Raw genomic sequence first — 23,680 nt, 5'->3', positions numbered from 1 at the left:
TTAAAAACAAAAAAGACGCAGGAGATCGTGTGCTATGTAAAATTTTATAGAAATAGTATTTTATTTGTGAGGTACACTTAGTCACAAAAGTCTTCGTACAGGTGAAAAAACAACAAAATAACCGATTGTTTATAAATTTTGCTACATTTCGTTATCGAAATGTATAATATAAAACAGTTAATAACGTTTTATGGATAAAATAAAGTATATTCTATTTAAATAAATAAATAAGTTAAAAAAATATCGTTTTTTGATGTCATGAAAATGTTCGTACATTGATACGACACTGATCATACTTCATTATGATGATTTGCCGATTGTTAATTTTCGGTTCACTTCGATTAACTTTGGTATATCGTAAACTTTGACTTGTTAAGACATGTTCAGTGCGACAATTGCATCACATTTACAACATCAATTTACAATGAGCGACCATTAGCGAAGAATTAAGAAATTTAATCGTTAAATTCAAAAACGAAGGGAAATCGTTGAGCACAATCTCAAAACTTGTTAATAAACCACGATCTACAGTGCAATATATCATAAAAAACTTCAAAACTAATAATAATGTGAGCAATAAACCTCGGGCAGGTCCTCCTTCGAAGTTAAACTCACGAGACAAACGAAATATTATTCGTAAAGTATTAAAAGAACCAACTTTGAGTGGTCCAATATTGGCAGCAGAGGTGTCGAAAGAAACAGGAAAGGATATCCACCCAGAATGTATTCGGCGGCTGTTACGGAAGCAAGGTTTTAATGGAAGACAAATGCGGAAAAAGCCGTTTATCAATCCAATAAACCAGAAGAAACGCGTGGAATTTGCTCAAGAACATATTGACAAACCTATGGAATTTTGGAACATGGTATTATTTAGCGATGAATCTAAATTTAATATTTTTGGATCGGATGGACGGGGTAAAGTATGGAGAAAACCAAATACTGAGTTCAAACTCGAGCATCTCTTACCTACGGTGAAACACGGTGGTGGATCAATTATGGTTTGGGGATGCATGGCGGCGGCTGGGGTAGGAAATTTGGTTTTTATTGATGGAATTATGGACCGTTTTTATTAACTTAACATATTGAAGGAAAATTTGCGTGCCAGCGTTGATAAACTAAATCTAGGAAGGATATGGATATTTCAGCAGGATAATAATCCTAAACATTCAGCGAAGATAGTTAAGGAATGGCTATTGTATAATGTTCCAAAGCAATTAAATTTCCCACCTCAGTCCCCTGACCTAAATCCCATAGAACATTTATGGGACCAAATTGAAAGAAGAGTGAAAAAAAATAGGATAATGGGCAAAGCCTCCCTTAAAGAAGCGATTTTGAAAGAATGGGAGAATATTACGCTCGATGTTACTAGAAACTTAGTATCGTCGATGCAAAACCGTTTAAAACCTGTTTTAGAGCAAAAAGGTGGACCGACACGATACTAGTTATTTATTTAATAGGATTTTTCTTCTGTTATTTTGTTAATAATTCGTTGTACGAACACTTTTGTGTGATCAGAAAAAGTAATTTATCTTCGTTATCTTTTTTAATTCTTACTAGAAGCATATACAGTTGCTCACAAAATTGAGTATACAGCGGAATGGAAGATAGATAATTGTGAAAATTTCAAATAATTATTAATTTATTTTAAAGTTTGTGATATATATGTATTAATAACAATCTTATTAACTAATTTGAATTCAAAATAATCCAGTTTTCCAAATAAAATAATAACAATATTAACAATAATAAAAAATTACACGAAATTTACGCCACAAAATTGAGTATACAGTGAAGGCAAAGTGAATAAGTTTAGCTTAGTATTATGTTTTAATAAGCTGTAAACCCTCCACTAAACCAACTTTTTGGTTTAGTTTAGTAAGATTCTATCCCAAATTTTACAAATTTCATTTCTCAATTCGCTTTTGTTTCGACACTACTTTTTAACTGAAACCTAACTTTTCTCCATAAATGTTCAATAGGATTCATATCCGGAGACTGTGGTTGTGTTTTTAGTTGTTTTGAAGTATTGTATAATAACCATTCCTTCATAAGGTATAATGTATCTTCGGGATCATCGTCTTGTTGGAATCAGAACCCAGTCGGAAGGTTGACTCTTTAAGAACTTTGACGTAAATTACGATTTAAAATATCTAAATAATAACAAAATTTTGTCATATTTCCCTCAATAAACTAGTTCCAACGCCGCTGGCTGCCATACGATACGAAATTCAGGCCATAAAATTGAGTATACAAAAAAAAATTTGTAATAATAATCAATTATTTTTAGTGTATACCACGAATTACTTTACTAACATTAACATAACGCCAACAATAAAACATGGGGGTGGTTCAGTAATGCTGTGGGGATCAATGGCAGCCAGCAGCATCGGAACTATGGAGTTTATTGAGGGAAATATGACAAAATTTAGTTAATTGGATATTTTAAAATGCAATTTACGTCAAAGCTCTCAAAAACTTAACCTTCCGACTGTGTTCTGGTTCCAACAAGATAATGATCCAAAACATACGTCGTACCTTGTGAAAGAATGGTTATTATATAACACACCAAAACAACTGAAAACACCACCACAGTCTAATGATCGTGAATCTGATATGTGTTAATGGGGTATTGAACATTTGTGGAGAGAAGTTAAATTTCAGTCAAAAAATAGCAACTGCCGAAACAAAAGCGAATTGAGAAATGAAATTTGTAAAATTTGGGATAGAATTTCGCCAAACTACACTAAAAAGTTAGTGGACTCAATGCCACGGCGAATGCAGGCGATAATTAACGCCAATGGAGGGCCTACAGCGTTTTAAAACATAATACCAACCTAAACTTATTCACTTTTCTTTTACTGTACACTCAATTTTGTGACGTGAATTTCGTATCATTTGTCATTATTATTAGTATTGTCATTATTTTATTTGGAAAACTGGATTATTTTGTACTCAAATTAGTTAATAAGATTGCTGTTAATATATATATATATATATACACAGGATGTTTCGGTGACTCGGGGAACAAATTTAACCACATACACTAGAGTGAAAATGACGACGATTCATGTAAAAAAGAATTAGTAAAAGTCTTCAAATTTCAAAGATACAGGCCATCAAACCTAGGAAATTTTAACACATTTTTCCAAATATCTTAAACATTATTTACAGTAGAACGCTGAAATTTGGTACAGTATAATTCAATGTAATGTAAAATCGTTAGGCAATTTATGATTTGGATCGGTCCGCGGGAACAATGCTATACAGACTGTTCCTAAAGTTTGTTTGCTCAGAACTTTTTTATTCTATCATAACCATACATTTATTTTTGCAGTTTCTAATAGTAAATTTAGTTTAGTAACTATTGTTACTCTTAGATAATATTGATAAATATCACCGTTTTCTTGTTAAATGCAAAAATGTTGGGATCTGATTTCAATAATAGCACTAAAAAAAAAGAAATCTAAGTTTTTGAACATTTCCTTTAGTATTTTTTATTACTTGTCTTGTTATTTTATGTACTTTTTTTGTTATTCCTGTTAGTGTTGTCGTTTTTTTGTTTATTTTTTGTTGATTTTTAATTTATTGTTTTTGGATTCTTTTATTAAACCAACTAAAATGTGATTTAGCTAAATCTACACTTAGACATGTTGCATACACATAATAGTTATGACAGCTCAGTTCGATTTTCACTTGTCATTGCCAATTTAGATTATTTATTTATTTATTTTTTTTAGTATTATTGAATTCGGAGCCTAACATTTTTGCATTTAATACGAAAACGGTGGTTTTTATCAATATTCTCTAAGTGTGATAAAAGTTTCTAAACTAAATTTAGTATTAGAAACTGCAAAAATAAATGTAGGGTTATGATGGAATAAAAAAGTTCTGAACAAATAAACTTTAGGAACAGCCTGTATAGCATTGTTCCCGTGTACTGATCCAACTCAAAAATTGCCTAATGATTTTACGTGATATTAGTTTACACTGTACCAAATTTCAACGCTTTACCATAAATAGTGTTTAAAATATTTAGAAAAATGTGTTAAAATTTCCTAACTTTGATGGCCTGTATCTTTGCAATTTGAAGACTTTTACTAATTTTTTTTAGATTAATTGTCATCATTTTCACTCTAGTACATGTGGTTACATTTGTTCCTCGAGTCACCGAAACACCCTGTATATATATATATATATATATATATATCACAAACTTTAAAATAAATTAATAATTATTTGAAATGTTCACAATTATCTATCTTCCATTCTCCTGTATACAACTCAATTTTGTGAGCAACTGTATTTTAATTTTAAATCATTATTAATCGTTGAAAATATGTAAAATGTTTCATAACAGTTATAAATAAATAATTATTTTGTTCATAAATACGAACTTCTAGCCTGTACGAAGACTTTCGTGACTAAGTGTATGTCAAACCCCACCTAATATGGCATGTGACATTAATTCGCCTGGTATGTAGGGTTAAAAAGAAAGAAATTGTATAAGATTAAAGAAAGTAAAAATCGTAAAATCTTTATATTTTCACCTAAATAATGTTTAACATTCCCTTTTTTATATTAAAAAAAGCTAAATGTAGCTTCATCATAGCTAATCATCACATAGCTAAATCTTAAGTATTGAATTATAAATTGTGCCAAAGTTTGCTCTAAAACTTAACTCAAAGTAATTTATTAAGGTGTCTGAGGTTAAAAATATGAAGGTTTTGAGGATGCGCAGTAGTCTAAGCAAAGTTTACCTTGTAATCCATGTCTATGGTCTTGACATACCTTTACTGAATTTATACACATCAATGAAAAAAACATTTAAAAATTTTTCGAAGTGAAGAAAAATATTCCTTAGTTTGTTTTACAGTGATAGATATTTAAATAAACATACTATCTAATCACATACAGATAAGTAAAAAAAATATTATCCTTTTTCTTCCTTAACAATCTTTACGTTTATTGTATAAAGGAGTGAGAGAGAAACCAAGCCACCAAACCACAAAACTATGAATTTATAATAATGAAAACAGACACAATACGTTTCTCAAAATGAATAATAAATGAAATAAAATATTGATTGTATAAAAACAATGATTAATTAAAAACTTTTAACATTTATCATGATGAGGACAAACAAAAACAAAACTTAAACAAATTAACTAAATAAAACTTACAACTGTGCATTCATGCACAATCCTCTAACTATTTAACGCACTCCCATCACTACCATCGTTATTTAACAGGTTGTCAGACCAAAGTACTTTTGAAAATCTATGTACACAAAATATAAATAAATTATTAGTAACCATGGCCAAAGAAAAATAACTCAAATAAACCTTTTAACACACACATTTTAAACATACATATATGAATTAATTAATCTTAATCAAAATTGATGAGTTTGCATGACGTACTGTTCATAAAAGGCAATTAACAGTACACCAAGAGATGATGCACTCGTTGGAGTGCATGTGTACTTAAAAGTCACATTGAAATGGTAAGGTAAGTTTATATAAAACGGAATAACTATTTGACACTTACCTAAGGTTAACAAAAAAATACTATCCAAATTTCGACGGTTCTGATCAATTTATTGTCACACTTTCTCGATTTAAACCATGAAATTGTAATTAACGTCAACTTGACAGTAACACAATACGATCGACATCTTGTACACTTTCAGCTGTTTTTAGAACAGCTGGAACATTTCCTTGTTGTATTGCGCAAACGCCGTTATATAGACAACCAATTTTACACCTTAATAATTAAAATTGAGGTCATCTATTTATAATAAATTAAATATTTTTTTAGATTAGAAGAAATCGTTTATTTTGAGTAAAAGAGAATTTTCTTTTAATTTTTACTACATATTAATGTTTAAATTTCATCTTCAGGTTCTCAATTAATTTGTTATTAACCTTTAAGTTAAATTATTGGTTTCATAAAAATTTCGCAATATTATAGAAGTTGTGCAAGAAAATGAACTCAACTTACAGTACTATTTTTTATTTCTAACAATATACTTAGTTTGGGGTTCTGCGACTGAATGAATCTGCAGGTTTTTGACACAAGAAGTAAGTTATTAGATTATTGTCTAACTTGTCACTTAATCTTTTTAACTCTTCTCAAAATTTTACATATCTTGTAAATTTTAATCATAATATATGGTAATCATAACCTCCATCTCTGTATGCTTATTTATAACGTTTACTTCTGTAGCCCTTGTACACTTGTGTAAGTGATTTTAATAAATATTATTGTTGTTATTATAGTTGTATGTTCCAAATTTATGATATAAGGAAGGTAAATACCGTCTTTTTCCGAAAATAAGACACTGTCTTACTTTTTTTTTGGTCCAAAATACGCGCTAGGACTTATTTTCGGGGGAGGGCAAAAATAAAAGTATATTTATATATTTTTATTTTACACAGAATACAGAAATTTAAATTTATTCAATTACAGTCATGTCATCTTCTTCTGGAACATCGTCATAAATAAAATTCTGAATTATATTCTGATTTTCTTCCAAATCCATTTCCTGTTGAATCATTGGTCCGAATCTCTCATGTCTTGCGATATAGCTATCGTTAACTGAATACTTCTTATCTAAGTAGCCTGTTCGTAGTGCATTGGAAACATCATTATCAGTTATTTGGTCCCATGAATTTTTTACCGAATTCACAACTTCTTGTAAACCTGGTTTTACAAAATTAGCTCGATGATTTCTCACCATTCTGTTTTCAATATATTCATTGATTTCCATCCGCAAATGATCCTTGAATGGCTTGTTTATTGCAATGTCAAGTGTCTGGAGGTAACCGTCATTCCTGCCGGAATCATTATTTGATCAATCTTCCTCTCAGCAAGAAAGTTTTTCATGTCTTTAGCGCGGTAAGTACTGGCTGAATCCCAAACTAGTAAACCTCTATTCTGACCCCTCAACAGTGGTGGCAGCATAAAATCAACCCACTTTCTTATAACTGCTTGGGTGCACCAGGCTTTTTCACTTTCAATGACATAAATTCCTGAAACACGTTGAATCTGGTCTTTTTTACCTTTAGTGATTAAAAATGGCGATACTTTCTTGCCATCTAAACGAATCGCCAAATTAAGGTAACACGTGCACTATCGTAACCGGTAGAAGGAACGTAAATTGACGAAGAAACCTTGTGGTGAACTGTCGTTTGTGCTCCTTGGCCTAGGAATACCGCGGTCTCATCCATAGCAATCATGTTGGAGAGTTGGTATTTCGAAAAATCGATGCCATCAACAAAAAGCTTAAACGCAAGTGCCCGCTTAACAACTTCATTGTCTTCCAGCTTAAACAATGTTGTTGATCTCCTTAAAGACAGTTCATATCGTTTAAGGAAGTTGTGCAACCTGTGTGACGATGCTTTAAATTCTTCTGTAGATATATCAAATTCAATTGCTGTTTCAAGGGCAAATTTTTGAATATCAGCCCTGCGCACAACCAAAGCCATTGCTCTCTTGCCTGCAATCCATTTCCAGATGCAATCTTCCAACTCAGAAAATAACGACTGCCGACCTGATCCAACTCTGCGTTTTTTCTCATTTCCTTGGTCCACCAGTTGACACAGGTAATCGTAGTCTGCACGCCATTTACGAACCATACGGAGATCCAGCATCTTCTCTTTACAGAATGCTACAAGATTTACACCCCTGGAGTCTTCCACGATTCCCTTTTTGTACTCGACGGAATAGCTCTTTCGTTTTGTACTCATTTTAACTGGGGTTAAAAATTATTCACTTTATTTTTAAATAAAATTACGTATGAGGAAATAATCAGACTTACAAGACTGACATTATTTACGTTGAACGCCGTATACCATCTGTTCCGTAGTGTGAACAGCGTGGACCTTCGATGGTGCGTACAAGTGCATTGTGCCTCTCTGTCAGGGTTTTTTTAAAGCACATTCAATATATCGTGTGTTTTAGAAGAAAAATTGTACAATTGGTTTCTTAAAGAAAGAGAAAAGAATTCACGAAAGGAAAGCTAAACATATTATTACTTATACTTAATAAATCAACAGCATTTTTTAACGAATTCTTTTTGTCACATTATTTTAACTAGGGCTTATTTTCGGAGGATGTCTTATTTTACAAAAAGTTCCGAAAATAACGATAGGGCTTATTTTCGGAAAATGTCTTATTTTCGGAAAAAGACGGTACTAATCCTGAATCCATGGCTAATATGGCGTTAGAATGATTTCATACGTACTTTATAATGACTTTTGATTCTACATCATTGCTATATTCTTGCGGAAGTTGCAAACATTTTTGTGATGTACAAATTAATTTCCAATTGTTAATTTTAGTTGCACCATCTTCACTCTTACATTTGTTATCTCTCACACTTTTCCGTTTGCTTTAGAGGCAATTTCTGAAAATAGAAAAATTTATATGTATTTAATTTTGATTATTTCAAGTTACTTCTCACTGGCAATTCATTCAAACCTACCACAGAATCATTTCATTGCGGATACACAAGCGAACAAAGACGCGAAATTTTATCATCTGGATATTCTTTGTTTCAATATCCCTCCTTTATACTCTTAAAATTACTCTTTTCTTTGCTAAATGTCTCTTTTCAAAACTGCAAGTAGCACATTCATGATTCATGGTTGCTTCTAAACTAACCAATTACGTGAAGTGTTTGTGTTTATTACATGATTAGATTTGGAAGCATACTCGCTAATGCTGGTTATTTTCGTGATTAACACATTGTGGGGTAGGTACACTACTTTAAAAAGATTTGCTTTTATTAACGATTTCATTAACGATGAAACGAGAAACGAAAATCCAGACATTATCCTGGAACTTTTACTTCAACTACAATTTTCTAATTATAATTATTATTATGTTTTCTTAACATCGTTTTAAAAAGTTTTAGAATAGTTTTATCTATCTAACTGAAATTTTTCCAATGTATTTATCATATTCATAAAAAAAATCTAGACATAAATTGAACGGGGGTGGTTACGTTTAGTAGTTTAGAAGGGTAGGTTGAAAGTACATCATGAGTTAAACATATTCCCCAAATTTCATTTTCCTAGCGTTTATGCTTTTTCAGAAAAAAAATTAAATCAAAATATTCCGCCATTTTTGGAGGGGTGTAGCTCCTTAGGGGGGCCGAAGTCGCCCATCATCGTTCATATATCAAAGTACCCTTAAAATTCACTAAAAAATCACCCCTTGAAGTTTGTTGCAGTCATTCAGATACACCTCCTGTATACAGGGTCGTCCACGACGACCGTCTATTAGAACTATATAGGTTTTGGCCAAAATGAGAATTTGAAAATTTAGATTTAAGTATTATCAATTGCGTTCTCTTCGACTAAAATATTTTCAGATTTCTAACACTTCCGGTTATACCGGAAGTCGCCACCTACTTTATTTTTTTAAATGGAACAGCCTATATATTTTTACATATTTGGATGTGTCTGTTTTCAACGTTTATGAATAACTTTACTTTTTGCAATTTGATTCGGCCGTTCTCGAGTTATTCGAATTTTTCTAGCAAAATCTGCTCCAGCAGACATTTGTTCAAAAAATCAAAGAACACTCGATTTTTGGGATATCAATTTAGGATTCAGAATATGCTTAAGCAACATGATGGAGTATGTTTTGGTACCGAGTACGGCGGTCTAGAACGTTTGGTCACTGTACTACAGCACGTTAACTTTTCGAAACTTGGAAGTACCATAACTTCATTTTTTTAAATGAAGTTATGGTACTTACAACTTACAGGGAACTATCAGAACTGTCCCTCAACCGATTTTGTTGAAATTTGGTACAGCGATAGTATGGCCAAAAATAAGGTTTACGTATTTTTTTATACGTCTTAATAAAGCCCCTGGGGCGAGTTATAAGGGTTGGAAATCGGGGCGAGTTATAAGGGTTGGAAATCGGGGCGAAATATATATATTCGCTTATAAGCTGAAAACGAAAATAGCTATCGAAATGTGGTAAATGTAAACTGATATTCATTTTCAAAAAGCTTTCCATTGATATATCACACATCATATAACTGAGGGCTTCAGGGGGTAAACTACCCCTAGTTTTTTGGAATATTTTAAAAACTACCCTGTCGATTTTGGCGATATGTGTCCTTATAGTACGTTTAAAAATATTAATGACGTGTTTTTTCTTATTTGCCTCTGACCATCCCCTGCAAAATTACGGGGTATGATAGATAACCCCTTTCCTTAAGAATAAAGTGATAAACTGTAACATTTTTGAACAATATTTTGAAGAAAACCATAAATTAGTCGTAAATTAAGATTTACGCAGTAAAATAAACCCTATACGACATTAAGGGGCCACCCCAAAAAATTTTTTTTTTTGCGAAAATTGTTTGTCGATTTTGGTGCAATTTCCCACGATGATTTGTTTATTCGTTAGGTAGTACTATTGTGAGAACTTACAAGCATTAGAAGTTTGGGGTAGAAAATATATTTTCGCTAATAACTTTCATACTCCTACAGAAAAATGTTTTTTATCCTTATTCTATTAATAACACAAAAGTTAGGATAATTGTATAAATATTTATTAATAATAAGTTAAAAAGTAACTGACAAAAGAATGGTTGACTATCACAAATTGTATTCTACATTGTTAATTTCATTTCTTTTTTTTACTTTTTTTATTCAATATATTGTTGGCAATAATGAAAATCATGGAAAAAATGTTTTAAACACAACGATTGTTTACACCATGCACAAGTTATAACAGCTATATCTCCACAGATATCGCACGTAGGTTTTTCATTGGAAAAGCAAACCTCCACGGGATTTTCAAACCGTTCTGGTCTCTCCTCTATATATCCAGATGCAAACCAGGCGTATTTAAAAACATTAATAAATAGTGGGGAAGACAACTGGTTATGCGTTAAGGATTGCAATTTTAAAATATTATCTCGCTGATGCAAATTGACATCGTACTGGTAGAGAATAACTTGATCAGAAAATCTTCTAATGCAATTTTTCCATATTCTAAAACCAAATACATCCAGGGGTTGAATTTGACCTGTTGTCCCTGCAGGTATAGACAAATATTTAAACCGGTTTAAATCCGATGGAGTTACTTCACTAATAATTTCAGGGCAGTGGCCACTCCAAGAATCCAGTAACAGTAATGATTTGGCTCCGGTGTTTGAGAAATAGACATTTTGTAGCCAATTTTTCATATGAGCAGAAGTCAGTTTACCAGACTTTGATGCGAAAACGAATATGTTATCTGCTTTGAACATTGTATTTATTACCCTGGGTCCAAACATACTGGAGGATTCTTTTAAAACAATGAAAAGAGGAGAAAATAGCTTTCCATTTGCAGATATGATGGGTTGAATTGTGTAGCTATCTGTTGTCGATGACACTGACTGGACCACGCTTTCCACGGTTTTAACCCCTAAATCAGTTAAGGTTCTTCCTGAATGGAATTAGAAATTAAAACCACTCTGATCAGGATTTTCAGTTGCTTTTTAACTTTTTATTAATAAATATTTATATAATTATCCTAACTTTTGTGTTATTGAAATAGAATAAGGACAAAAAAGCTTTTCTATAGGAGTATGAAAGTTATTAGCAAAAATATATTTTTTACTCCAAACTTCTAACCCTTGTAAGTTCTTACAATAGTACTATCTAACGTATAAAAAAATCATCGTGGTAAATTGCACCAAAATTGACAAACAATTTTCGCAAAAAAAAAAAAATTTTTGGGGTGGTTAGTGTAGTTAACCCCAGCCATCCCTTAATGTCGCATAGGGTTTATTTTCAGAGGCAAATAAGAACAAACACGTCATTAATATTTTTAAACGTACTATAAGGACACATAATATCGCCAAAATCGACAGGGTAGTTTTTAAAATATTCCAAAAAACTAGGGATAGTTTACCCCCTGAAGCCCTCAGATATATGTGTGATATATTAATGGAAAGCTCTTTGAAAATGAATATCAGTTTTTATTTACCACATTTCGATAGCTATTTTCGTTTTCAGCCTATAGGCGAATATATATATTTCGCCCCGATTTCCAACCCTTATAAATCGTCCCAGGGGCTTTATTAGCACGTATAAAAAAATACGTAAACCTCATTTTTGGCTATACTATCGCTGTACCAAATTTCAACAAAATCGGTGATAGACAGTGCTGATACTTCCCTTGTTAGTCGTCTTCGTTGTCTCAGTTTACATTTTATATCCCATATGTCCTATACTAATTTTTTCAACTATTCTCTGTGATGTGCAGTGATTTATTTAATTTTTGTTTCAATTTAGTTCTTGTTCGATGTGGCGTGTCTATTTTCTGGAAAATTCTTCAAAAACGTTCTGGTTTAGCCACACGTCTCTCAAGACGGCTAAACCCGAATGATTCTAGTCCTAGGTCTTGTGTTAGTTCTAGCAATAGTGCTAGTGTAAACTGGAACTAACACTAGATCTAGAACTAGAAACATTCGGGTCTGGGTCTAGTGTTAGTTCTAGTTTTAGTTCAATAAAAATATATAACATAAGCTTTGTTCGTTGGGACTGCACTACTTGCACTCACTTGCACTAAGCAGTTTAGTGCAAATGTTGTGTGTTCGTTGGGGATAATGCAGTTTAGTGCAGTTGCACTCATACTGTTCGTTGAGCCATGTGCAGTGCAATTTAGTGCAGCCGGTGCAAGTTAGTGCAGATTTTGTTGCACCTGCTTTCGATTAAGTTCAATAAGTGCAATGTAACTAAAATGGCGGAATATTTGAAAGCGTGTTTTGTAATAATTAATATTAATATTAAATATTAAGAAATAAAACCTTATAATAATTAATATTTGTTGTATTAACACAGTATATTCAATCCCAGTAGAGGCAGTAGAAAGCTACCCCTACTTTTTTGAAATAATTTAAAAACTACCCTGTCGATTTTGGCTTCATTAAATACACTTATAGTACATTTAAAAATATTAATTATGTGTTTTTTCTCATCTAGGGGTGGCTGGGGTTAACTACCTTTACCACCCCAAATTTTTTTTTTTCAAGTACTACTTATCGATTTTGGTGCAATTTAGCATGTGATTTCTTTATACGTTAAGTAGTAATTTTGAAAGAACTAATAAGGGTTAGTAGTTTGGGGTAGAAAATATATTTCGCTAATAATTGAAAAAAATAAAAAATAATAATAATATAATAATAATTGATGAATCGCTACTAAAAAAACATTCTGCAACGATTTCATTTTCCACGAGTATTTCGCTGACAATCTCTTGTTCGTCCATTTTAAATATTATACATTTTTTTTTATAAAAATCTGTTCGTTGCGACCATGGTTTATACACTTTTCTGACCTGCACTAACTTGACATGACATTGCACTGACTTACACTTCATTGCACTATGACGTCATACGAGTGCCATGTCGTGCAGAGTAGTGCAGTCCCAACGAACAAAGCTATAGTAATATCTTAGGTGCATAAATATACAGGTGTATCTGAATGACTGCAACAAACTTCAAGGGATGATTCTTTGGTGAATTTTAAGGGTACTTTCATATATGAACCATGGGCGACTTCGGCTCCCCTAAGGAGCTACACCCCTCCAAAAATGGCGGAAAATTTTGGTTTAATTTTTTTTCTCGAAAACCATAAACGCTAGGAAAATGAAATTTAGGGAATATGTTTAACTAATAATAGGGCACGTTTTGATGCTATTTGTACTTTCAACCTACCCTTCTAAACTACTAAACGTAACCACCCCCGTTAAATTTATGCTTAGATTTTTTTTATGAAGATGATAAATGGAAAAAATGACATTGGAAAAATTTCAGTTAGATAGGTAAAACTATTCTAAAACTTTTTTATCTCTCTGAAGTTCTTCGAAAATTTAATAATTTCTGAGAAAAAAATAATTAAGCAAACACTAACTGTTAAGCTGTAGGGTTGTTAACAGAAAGTTGGAATGAATTTTTAATGAAAAAACCTTAATAGTCTTTGCAATCTTTGTCAGAAATATTTTTGACGTTTAAATGTCAGTGGTTTTCTTACTCTTATTATTATGTTATGTAAAATTTTGAGCGTAAATGCGACAGAACTTTATTCAAAAATTAATTTGAAAAACAATAATAATAGTAAGAAAAACATTGACATTTAAACGTCAAAAATATTTCTGACAAAGATTGGAAAGCCCACTAAGATTTTTTCATTAAAAATTCATTCCAACTTTTGATCGACAAAATAATAAAGCAAACACTGCCCGTTAAACAACGGGGTGTTTAACGGGCAGTGTTTGCTTTATTATTTTTTTTCTCAAAAATTAGTCGTTTTTGGGAAAATTTTAGAGAGACAAAAAAGTTTTAGGATACTTTCATCTACCTATCTAAAATTTTTCTAATGTATTTATCATCTGCATACAAAAAATTTTAGCAAAATGTAAAGGGGGTGGTTACGTTTAGTATTTTAGAAGGGTAGGATGAAAGTATAAATAGGGTCAAAACATGCCCTATTATGAGATAAACATATTCCCCAAATTTCATTTTCCTAGCGTTTATGGTTGGGTTGGGTTGGGCTTGAGAAAAAAAAATTAAACCAAAATTTTCCGCTATTTTTGGAGGGGCGTAGCTCCCCAGGGGGGCCGAAGTCGCCCATGGTTCATATATGAAAGCACCCTTAAAATTCACTAAAGAATCACCCCTTGAAGTTTGTTGCAGTCATTCAGATACACCTGTATAATGCATAATAAACATATATCCGTGCAAAAAGTCAAGGCCCCTCACTTTAGAGATCGATATCTTCGCAACCGCTCAATAAAAAGAATTGTGACAAAGTTTGTTGTAATCACTGAACATTTCTAAGTAACATATGTTAATTTGAAAATTTTCGGATTCACGGTTTTCTTTTTATAGCGAATTAAATGAAAAAAGTACTCGATTTTTTACGGTATCGGCAACTTTGTCAACTTTGCGATTTCTTTCCCCGAAAACTATTCTACGAAAAAATTTGAATTTTGAACAGGTGGTAGCCTGATGTGTTCTTAATGAGTGGCATATTTTGTTTTTCAATATTCTATACAGTTTCGTGTAAAATCATGGTTTAGTAAGACGCCGTTATGTCGAAAACGGCTGGGTAGATTTCCTCGCGGATTTGACCAAAATATGTCGAATAATGTCGGTTGTCGGATTCCGTTATGAGTTTTTCAAAATTAGAGCTCCCTAATTTTTTAAGAGCGATTATAGCTTATTTCTGTTTCTCTTTCATTTATAATTCTATTAAATCGGTCTTAAAAAATTAGGGAGCCCTAATTTTAAAAAACTGATAACGGAATCTGACAACCGACATCATTTGACATCCGCCAGGTCGATTTCGAAATAACCGCATCCTCCTAAACCGCGATTTTCCGAAACTATATGGAACATCGAACAAATAAAATATGCCCTACATTAGAACACATCGGTTTACCACCAGTTCAAATTTGATATTTTTTCGTCAAATAGTTTTGGAGAAAAAAGATCGCAAAGTAGACAAGTTGCTGGCAGTCTCAAAAATCGGGTACTTTTTTCACTTAACTCGCGATAAAAGAAAAACCGCGAACCGAAAAATTTCCAAATTAACATGGGATACGCAGAAATGTTCACTGATTACAATAAACTTTACCACAATTTTTTCCATGGAGCAATTACGAAGATATCGATCTCTAAAGTGAGGGGCCTTGACTTTTTGCACGGAGAGTAGTGGTAGTGCTAGTGTAAAACTAGAACAAACACTAGACCGAGAACTTGAAAGATTCGGGTTTAGCCGCAAGTTATAGGTGCCCTCCAAGAGTAAATGCTAAATAAGCATTTCCAAAAAGTATATAATCCCGAGCGTAATTACGAAACAGAGACTAAGCTATCATCGCGACGTCGCCGCACTTCGTAAAATTCGAAACTTAGATTTAATATAAACAAGTTAATTTACAATTATAAAATAAATAGCAAACTTAAACTTTTGTAACTTAGTTTTTAATAAAATAAACTTTTAAAAAAAACAAAATTCTGATCTTAGAATTTTAACTGGCGCAGTCAGTAGGATAACTACAACGTGTTCGCGAGTAAAAATCTTCGTGAATTCGCGGTCCGTTTCAACGGTTTGTGTAGTGTTCGAAACATATTGTGAACAATCGTACAACCCTTATTGGATTACAACAAATTGGTTCAGCAGGACATCGGTTATGATTTCCCTACAGCATATAATCTGCATGTGAGTAAATCTTATTGATTGTTTCCCTTGCCCCTTGTACTTTTGTTCCCTGTATGAGTGACCTCAGTGAACTCATAAACGCAATAAGTGATATATCATTAGCTGACAAAATGCCTTATACACCAAAAGATATCACCAACGTTTATCAAGACACCATACCAGTATACGATGGAGACGTAACCACTCTCAACGCGTTCATATCAGCTTGCGAATTTCTGGTAGACACTTTTTATAATCCTATCGGAGAAAGAAGCCCGCAAGTTGCCTCTCTATTATTACGTATATTTCAAGGAAAATTAAGAGGAAAAGCACTTCAAGCTATCAGCAGCAACGAAGAAGTTACCCGATGGACAGATTTAAAAAACATCCTCCTCAGCAATTTTGGCGATCAGAGAAGCGAACAATGCTTATTCGGAGACTTAGCAGCCTTGAAACCACACCGAGGTGAAGCTCCGTACGTCTACGGAAAAAGAGTAAAAGAAACAATGCAGCTTTTGTTAACTCAAGTCAAATTGCGAGATGATGATGCAAATAGTCGTGCATTAAAGATGACTAATTATAAAAGTACGGCACTTCAAATATTCTTACAAGGTTTGTTCGAGATCGACACAAACATGGGAATTATGGTACAAGTAAAACAACCCGGAGACCTAGAAACCGCAATGAGTCATGTCGTTGAGGTAGAAAACTTCAATTACAGAGCGGGAAGACCAAATCATATACATAAAACGGAGGCGAAACATCAAGCACACTCTCCGCACAAACCAATATCGTCTCCTAGACCGATATTCGTACCATACTATCCACCAGTTCAATCTTTTACTCAACCGTTTCAGAGCTCTAGAATGATGTTACCACAATCTGCTCCGCGACCATTCTTTAATCCACCCAGAGTAAACCCAACTGGAAATTCGTTCGGAAACTGGAATGCGGCGGGAAGGTCACAACAACAATTCGGAAGGCCACAACAACAATTCGGAAGGCCACAACAACAGTTCGGAAGGCCACAACAATTTAACAATACTTTCGGTAATAGAGCACAAGCGTTACCAAAACCGACACCAATGGATGTGGATACTTCTGCAATGAAAAGACCAGCAGAATCCAGCATTCTAAACGTGCATAAAAGGCCTAATAAGTTATACTATCAAGAAACTTATCCAGAGGAACAGATCGGCGATGAATCGGCAGACATAAGTTACGAAGGTTATTATTACAATCAACCTGACTACTACGAAGAAGCCGATTTGACTAACGAAAATAATGAAAATAACGAACAAACAAATGATAACGATGATGAAGTAAATTTTCATGCAATAGGCCTCTTCTATCGAGACCCATAACGAAAAATAAGCCCGAAACTATCGAATTAAACAACTATTAGAAGCACACAAAATATTAATTCATTTCGGAACCCCATTAAATCCAAATTCCCAAGGAAACACTTGAACACGAAAGGAATGACCTTAGAAGAAAAAGGTAGCATCCGAATTCTTTTGGAACGATATAAACACATATTTCACGTAGAAGGACAACGATTAAGTTTTACGCATTGTATCAAACACAAATTAAATCTAAAGAATGATACTCCAATTTATGTCAAGATGTATAGACAATCACAAGATACGAAAAAGGAAATTAAGAAGCAAATATTTGAACTATTGGACCAGGACATAATTAAAGAAAGTATATCACCCTGGAGTTGCCCTGTAAACATCGTTACGAGAACAACAAACGGAAAAGTAAAGAAGAGAATGGTAATAGACTACAGAAGATTAAATGACCAGACGATAGAAGATAAATATCCAATACCGAATATCTCGGATATATTGGACAAACTAGGTCGATGTCATTACTTTAGTAGTATAGACTTAGCATCAGGCTACCACCAGATCGAGATGGAGCCAAGTGATACAGAAAAAACGGCGTTCTCTACAGAACAGGGACACTATGAATTCAAAAGAATGCCATTCGGTTTGAAAAACGCTCCAGCGACATTTCAACGTGTAATGGACAACATCTTGAAAGGACTCCTAGAAGACACCTGTTTAGTTTACTTGGATGACATAATTGTTTATTCGACATCATTGCAAGAACACATAACGAAACTTCAGAAGGTCTTCGATAGATTAGAAAAGGCGAATTTCAAAATCAAATTAGAAAAATGCGAGTTCCTCCGTAAAGAAATTAAATATTTGGGACATCTCATAACGGAAGACGGAGTGAAACCGAATCCAGAAAAAGTACATGCCATCCGTAATTATCCTTTGCCTAAAACGCCGAAAGAAATAAAATCATTTTTAGGACTAGTAGGATACTACAGGAAATTTATTAAAGATTACGCAAATATTACGAAGCCATTCACTAAATGTTTACGAAAAGGTGCCAAAATAATATTGGACGACGATTATAAAGATGCATTCGAAACATGTAAAAATATTCTGAGTAACGAACCATTGTTACAGTATCCTGATTTCAATAAGGAATTCATAATAACAACTGATGCATCGAACGTAGCAATCGGCGCTGTTTTGTCACAAGGTAACATCGGAAACGATAAACCAGTATGTTATGCCTCAAGAACGCTAAGCGAAACAGAACAACGATACAGCACTATAGAAAAAGAGCTTTTAAGCATAGTATGGGCCGTAAAGTATTTTAGGCCATACGTATATGGCCATCGTTTTAAAATATTTACAGATCACAGACCCTTAGTATGGCTTTGGAAATTAAAAGAACCAAATTCAAAATTAATGAGATGGAAACTAAAACTAGAAGAATACGATTTCGAAATTATTTATAAAAAGGGAAAACTAAATTCAAACGCTGACGCTTTATCTAGAATCCAACTCGAGGAACTAAACGCAATAGAAGATGACAAAACCACAGCACCCACTATTGGTGAAGAATTAGACCAACTCGTTAACGAACTTTTGCAAGAAGAAACAACTCCAAACATAAGCGAACTACCCAATACTTCGTTTCACGTCAATCACCCTTTATCATCCCCAACAGGAAAAAATCTATCCATGCTCAGAGAAGAACTAAGAGGAAACAACGATCAAGAAATGTTACTTCCTGGTGAAGATGACGATACAAGACATTCTAATCGATCCATAGAACCTGATAAAACTATCGAAATCATCGACGAACCAATCGATAAACAAAGGGTGCAGTTCCTCATTAATGTAGGAAGAGGAGAAGAAATAACAACTTCAATGGAACTATTAGGAAGTAAAGTAAATAAAGACAACAGAAAAATAATAACTGCTCGAATTCCAAAAGACAACAACGAAAAATTGATATTGGATTTTATGAAAGAATACATGGCGTCAAATGAAAAGTATTATTTGTACTTTAGTAGCGAATCACTTTACAGAGATTTCTGCAGTGCTTACGCGAAATACTTTAATGACAACGGTCCAACACTAATCAGATGTACGAAGCGTGTAACTGTTGTAAGCGATAAAGGCGAACAAATAGAACACGTAGAAAATCACCACGTCGGAAAATCAAAAAGAGGAGCAATTAACATTGCGGGAAGTATAATAAAGGCCATTACAGGAAACCTAGACGAAGAAGATGCCCTTCGTTACGATCAAGCGATAGAGGAACTCCAATCGTCTCAGAAGAAAATTAAAACCATCGTCGATAAACAAATTACTTTATCGACCAAAGCCTTGACAAAATTTGACGACTCGATAAAGATTCTTAAATCGAATCAAGTGGTCCTTACATCTAGAATACTACAAATGGGAGCCGCAATGAAAAACGCATCTTATTTCGCTTTGGAATCTCGAAAATTTATGTCAATGTATGCTATCATTAATCAATTAATATTCATGATCGACAGACTTAATAGCATCTTATCTACCGTAACAAATTCCATAGTATTCGCAAAAGCAGGAATATTTCATCCATCTATTCTCGACAAAAATACATTACATCATGAACTGGTACATATTGAAGAACAACTTACAGATGACAAATTACCAATAAATCCCGACGAAGAAGGCATGTACTACATAGAACAAATAATTACACTTAAAGCATTTATGAAAGATTCTAAAATATTTTATGTTCTTATGATTCCTATTGTTGAAAAGTTATCCTATTCCCTATATGAACTATTTCCACTTCCAAAAAGATACAATTTGTCTACCTTCGCCTCGATAACTCCCAAAACTCCTTATTTAGCAATCAATAATGAAAAGTTTATAGCTACTCACACTGCATGCAGAGAAGTTTTACCGTCAGAATTTATATGTCACGAAACCAGTCATCAAATCAGTCTTGAAGAAACTCCATGCGAAGTACGATTAATTCTGATTATGGGACAATATGAAAATTGTGAAACAAAAATGGACGAAGTATTAACCCCGAGAATTACAAGAATAACAGACGATCGATGGCTTATCACAACATCTACACCTCAAAAAGTAAAAAAGAATTGTAGGAAGATAGAAGAATTCGAAATATTGAATGGTACCTACATCATCAAGATAACACCTGGATGTTCTCTACAAATTGGCGCTGCTACCCTGAAAGCATATCGATCCCGACTAGTTGCCGAAAGAACAATCAAGATTCCGCATCTGAAAATATCCGACATACCCGAACAAAAACTACCTTGGAATGGAGAAATAGAAAAACTAAAAGAAGTCCAAGATGGCAGAGTTCAAGACGTTATTGGTGAATTGGAGAAACTGTCAGAAGACGTGAGAAGAATTGAAGAACCATATCTACACGAGAGGCCAATCACAATATGGACCATTATACTATATTGCCTAATCATACTTCTAATTGCAGGGTTGATAAGTAAGAAAATGTACAGAAAAAAGAAAATTAATCCACCGAAAGAAGAAAGACCCAAACAGAATCTAGGGAAACAAACATGGTCATTTTGAGAAAATTCCAGGTTATGTTTCCCTCTTTGGCGGGAGGAGTTATAGGTGCCCTCCAAGAGTAAATGCTAAATAAGCATTTCCAAAAAGTATATAATCCCGAGCGTAATTACGAAACAGAGACTAAGCTATCATCGCGACGTCGCCGCACTTCGTAAAATTCGAAACTTAGATTTAATATAAACAAGTTAATTTACAATTATAAAATAAATAGCAAACTTAAACTTTTGTAACTTAGTTTTTAATAAAATAAACTTTTAAAAAAAACAAAATTCTGATCTTAGAATTTTAACTCGCACGTCTCTCAAGGCTTTAGTTCTAGTTTCACACTATCACTAGAACTAACACAAGATCTAAGACCTAGAACTAGAATCATTCGGGTCTAGCCGTCTTGAGAGACGTGCGGCTAAACCCGAATGATTCTAGTTCTAGGCCTTGTGCTAGTGTAAAACTAGAACTAACACTAGACCGAGAACTAGAAACATTCGGGTTTACCTGTGCGTCTTTCAAGATGGCTGAACCCAAATGATTGTAGTTCTGGATCTTGTTTTAGTTCTAGTGATAGTGTTGGTGTAAAACTAGAACTAACACTAGACCTAGAAAGTATCAGGTTTAACCCAACCACAAAAAGTGACATAACGTCGAAACTTTAATGTGATTTTTCGGTAAGCTTTACACTTTTCCGCACTTTTTTTTATTTGTAACGGCTCACTTGAGTGATTTCCCGTCGATTAAAAAAAATTGTCGATTTTTAAGCGACATGATGATTCTTGAATTATACCCAAACCTTAGTTATTTCTTCTATACAAATGTGGCTTACAGAAAGATCTTTTAATGTTATTAATTGAAAGAAAACAAGGATGAAGATGAGACTAGAAATCTAAACAAAACTGATCAAATACCTTAACAAAAAAGTACTTTGTCTGGATTTACCCCTAAACCTTAACTTTTTCACACATTTTCTCAGTAATAATAAATATAATAAAACAACTTTGTACTTAATATTGCGAAATGTAGTAATTTTCCTCGATGAAATCTAACGATTTCACAAAATTAGACCTGGCAATACTGGACATAATGGGATATAACCACAATTATCATCGTTGGTGGAATATTTGATATGCTTTTGGTCCTAGAATATGTTGCCTTTTAATAAAATTTTCACATTGAAAAGATTTCAAAAAGAATTTAATTTTCATCATTTTAATTATTGAAGTGTTATCTATTGTTCTATCTATGACCACATCCTATGATGTTATAATTCATATCTAAAGTACATAATAGAATTAAGAGTAACCCAAATAGGATTTCTTTAAGTAAGTAAGTAAATTATTATATTATAACTATTATATTATTATTATATTATATTATCATCATAACTATTATATTTAATAATAGATTTAACTTCTTATGTCACATTAACATTTTATTGATATTTTTGGGTCGCTACTAAAAAACTTTGCGGAACGCTGAAGTATAAATCGCTATAATAATTGTAGAAATGAGTGCAGTGAAGATATTGAATACCAATGAAGTTAAAGAACTACAAAAAATGTATGAACATAATATTCCATATGCAAGCCATGTTAATAGTTTGTTTATAATCTATTTTAATTGGAAAAAATTTCACCCGGACAAAGATTACCTACACTTTCATGTTTTGGGTAATGATTGGAAAAGAAGTGGAACATTTTTATTGACGGTAGTTATATTAAAAAGTAATCGATTATGTATATTATATATTAATTTTGATACATTTTTTAGTTCAGAAACTTTGATATATTCATGTTTACATTAGACAAAACTGGTGAAGATCTTCTCATTTTACTTAACAAATCAAAGCTTTTAAAAATCGCTTCAACAACTTGGAATAATAAACCTGTAATTTACGGAATAAGAAATGAACATTTAGAACCAATATATAAATCAATACAAGAACTCGAAATACCAATAAAAGAACAGGAATTAAATAAGTTTGTTGATAAAGATAATAATTATAAAATATATTTTCTTTCAAAAGAAGATGCTTTAAAATATACAATTGAGTAATCAAATCTCGCATGTTTATATGCGACTTCTCACATATTTTTATGTTACAGCCCTCCAGATGATGTTTATATCGATAAATTGAATTTATCCCACGTGGATTTAATATGTAGTTTATGGCCAAACAATTTCCCAGGTGCCAAAGAATATTTATCAACTTATATTGAAATGAATACCGGATATGGCGTGTTTTTAAAAGAAAATGGACAATTGGTGTCATGGATTATGCAAAATTTTTGGGGGACGTTAATCGTTTTAGAAACTATTCCCGAATTTAAACGGAAAGGATATGGATCGTTAATTGTAAAGAAAATTTGTGTGGAAATTGCTAAGGATGGAATTAATCCTTTGTGTACTATTTATAGTAAAAATTATCCATCTCAAAATTTGTTTACAAAATTAGGATTTGAATGTATTGGAGATTGTACTTTTCTTTTAATGTGATGTAATTTTAATTTGAAGCATATAATATACTGACTTCCATAAAAATTGCAA

General features: G+C 32.8%; 2 protein-coding genes and 1 long non-coding RNA gene across 11 annotated transcripts in view; 1 reads left to right on the top strand and 2 right to left on the bottom strand.

The window, feature by feature from the left end:
* Nucleotides 1-5,688, bottom strand: part of LOC111415239 (uncharacterized) — a 21,868-nt gene extending 16,180 nt beyond the window's left edge. The window contains exons 1-2 of one of the 2 annotated variants that reach the window (XM_023046806.2): nucleotides 5,548-5,688; nucleotides 5,181-5,277 (exon numbers count right to left, since the gene is read on the bottom strand). The gene's annotated coding sequence lies outside the window, so the exon portion shown is untranslated. The remainder of the gene's footprint in view (nucleotides 1-5,180; nucleotides 5,278-5,547) is intronic. The other variant, XM_023046805.2, reaches the window with a different exon arrangement.
* Nucleotides 5,369-23,680, top strand: LOC111415240 (uncharacterized). Of its 8 annotated transcripts, none has more exons than XM_023046810.2 (5): nucleotides 5,369-5,503; nucleotides 22,356-22,459; nucleotides 22,639-22,841; nucleotides 22,904-23,184; nucleotides 23,239-23,680. In XM_023046810.2, exons 3-5 carry the CDS (start codon nucleotides 22,641-22,643, stop codon nucleotides 23,627-23,629), a joined length of 873 nt encoding a protein of 290 aa, XP_022902578.2. In that variant the 5' UTR covers nucleotides 5,369-5,503; nucleotides 22,356-22,459; nucleotides 22,639-22,640; the 3' UTR covers nucleotides 23,630-23,680. The 8 variants fall into 8 exon arrangements, with proteins under 8 accessions (XP_022902578.2, XP_071053298.1, XP_022902580.2 ...); XM_071197197.1 differs by having other exon boundaries at nucleotides 5,369-5,508; nucleotides 22,356-22,455; XM_023046812.2 differs by having other exon boundaries at nucleotides 5,369-5,508.
* Nucleotides 6,410-8,481, bottom strand: LOC139430352 (uncharacterized). The gene is made up of 2 exons (XR_011640835.1): nucleotides 7,820-8,481; nucleotides 6,410-7,753 (listed from the first exon to the last, which is right to left on the bottom strand). It is a non-coding gene; the product is annotated as an uncharacterized lncRNA (long non-coding RNA).

Source organism: Onthophagus taurus, chromosome 7 (genome assembly GCF_036711975.1).
Source record: "Onthophagus taurus isolate NC chromosome 7, IU_Otau_3.0, whole genome shotgun sequence".
Lineage (NCBI taxonomy): Eukaryota > Metazoa > Arthropoda > Insecta > Coleoptera > Scarabaeidae > Onthophagus > Onthophagus taurus.
This window is presented reverse-complemented; position numbering and strand designations above follow the sequence as displayed.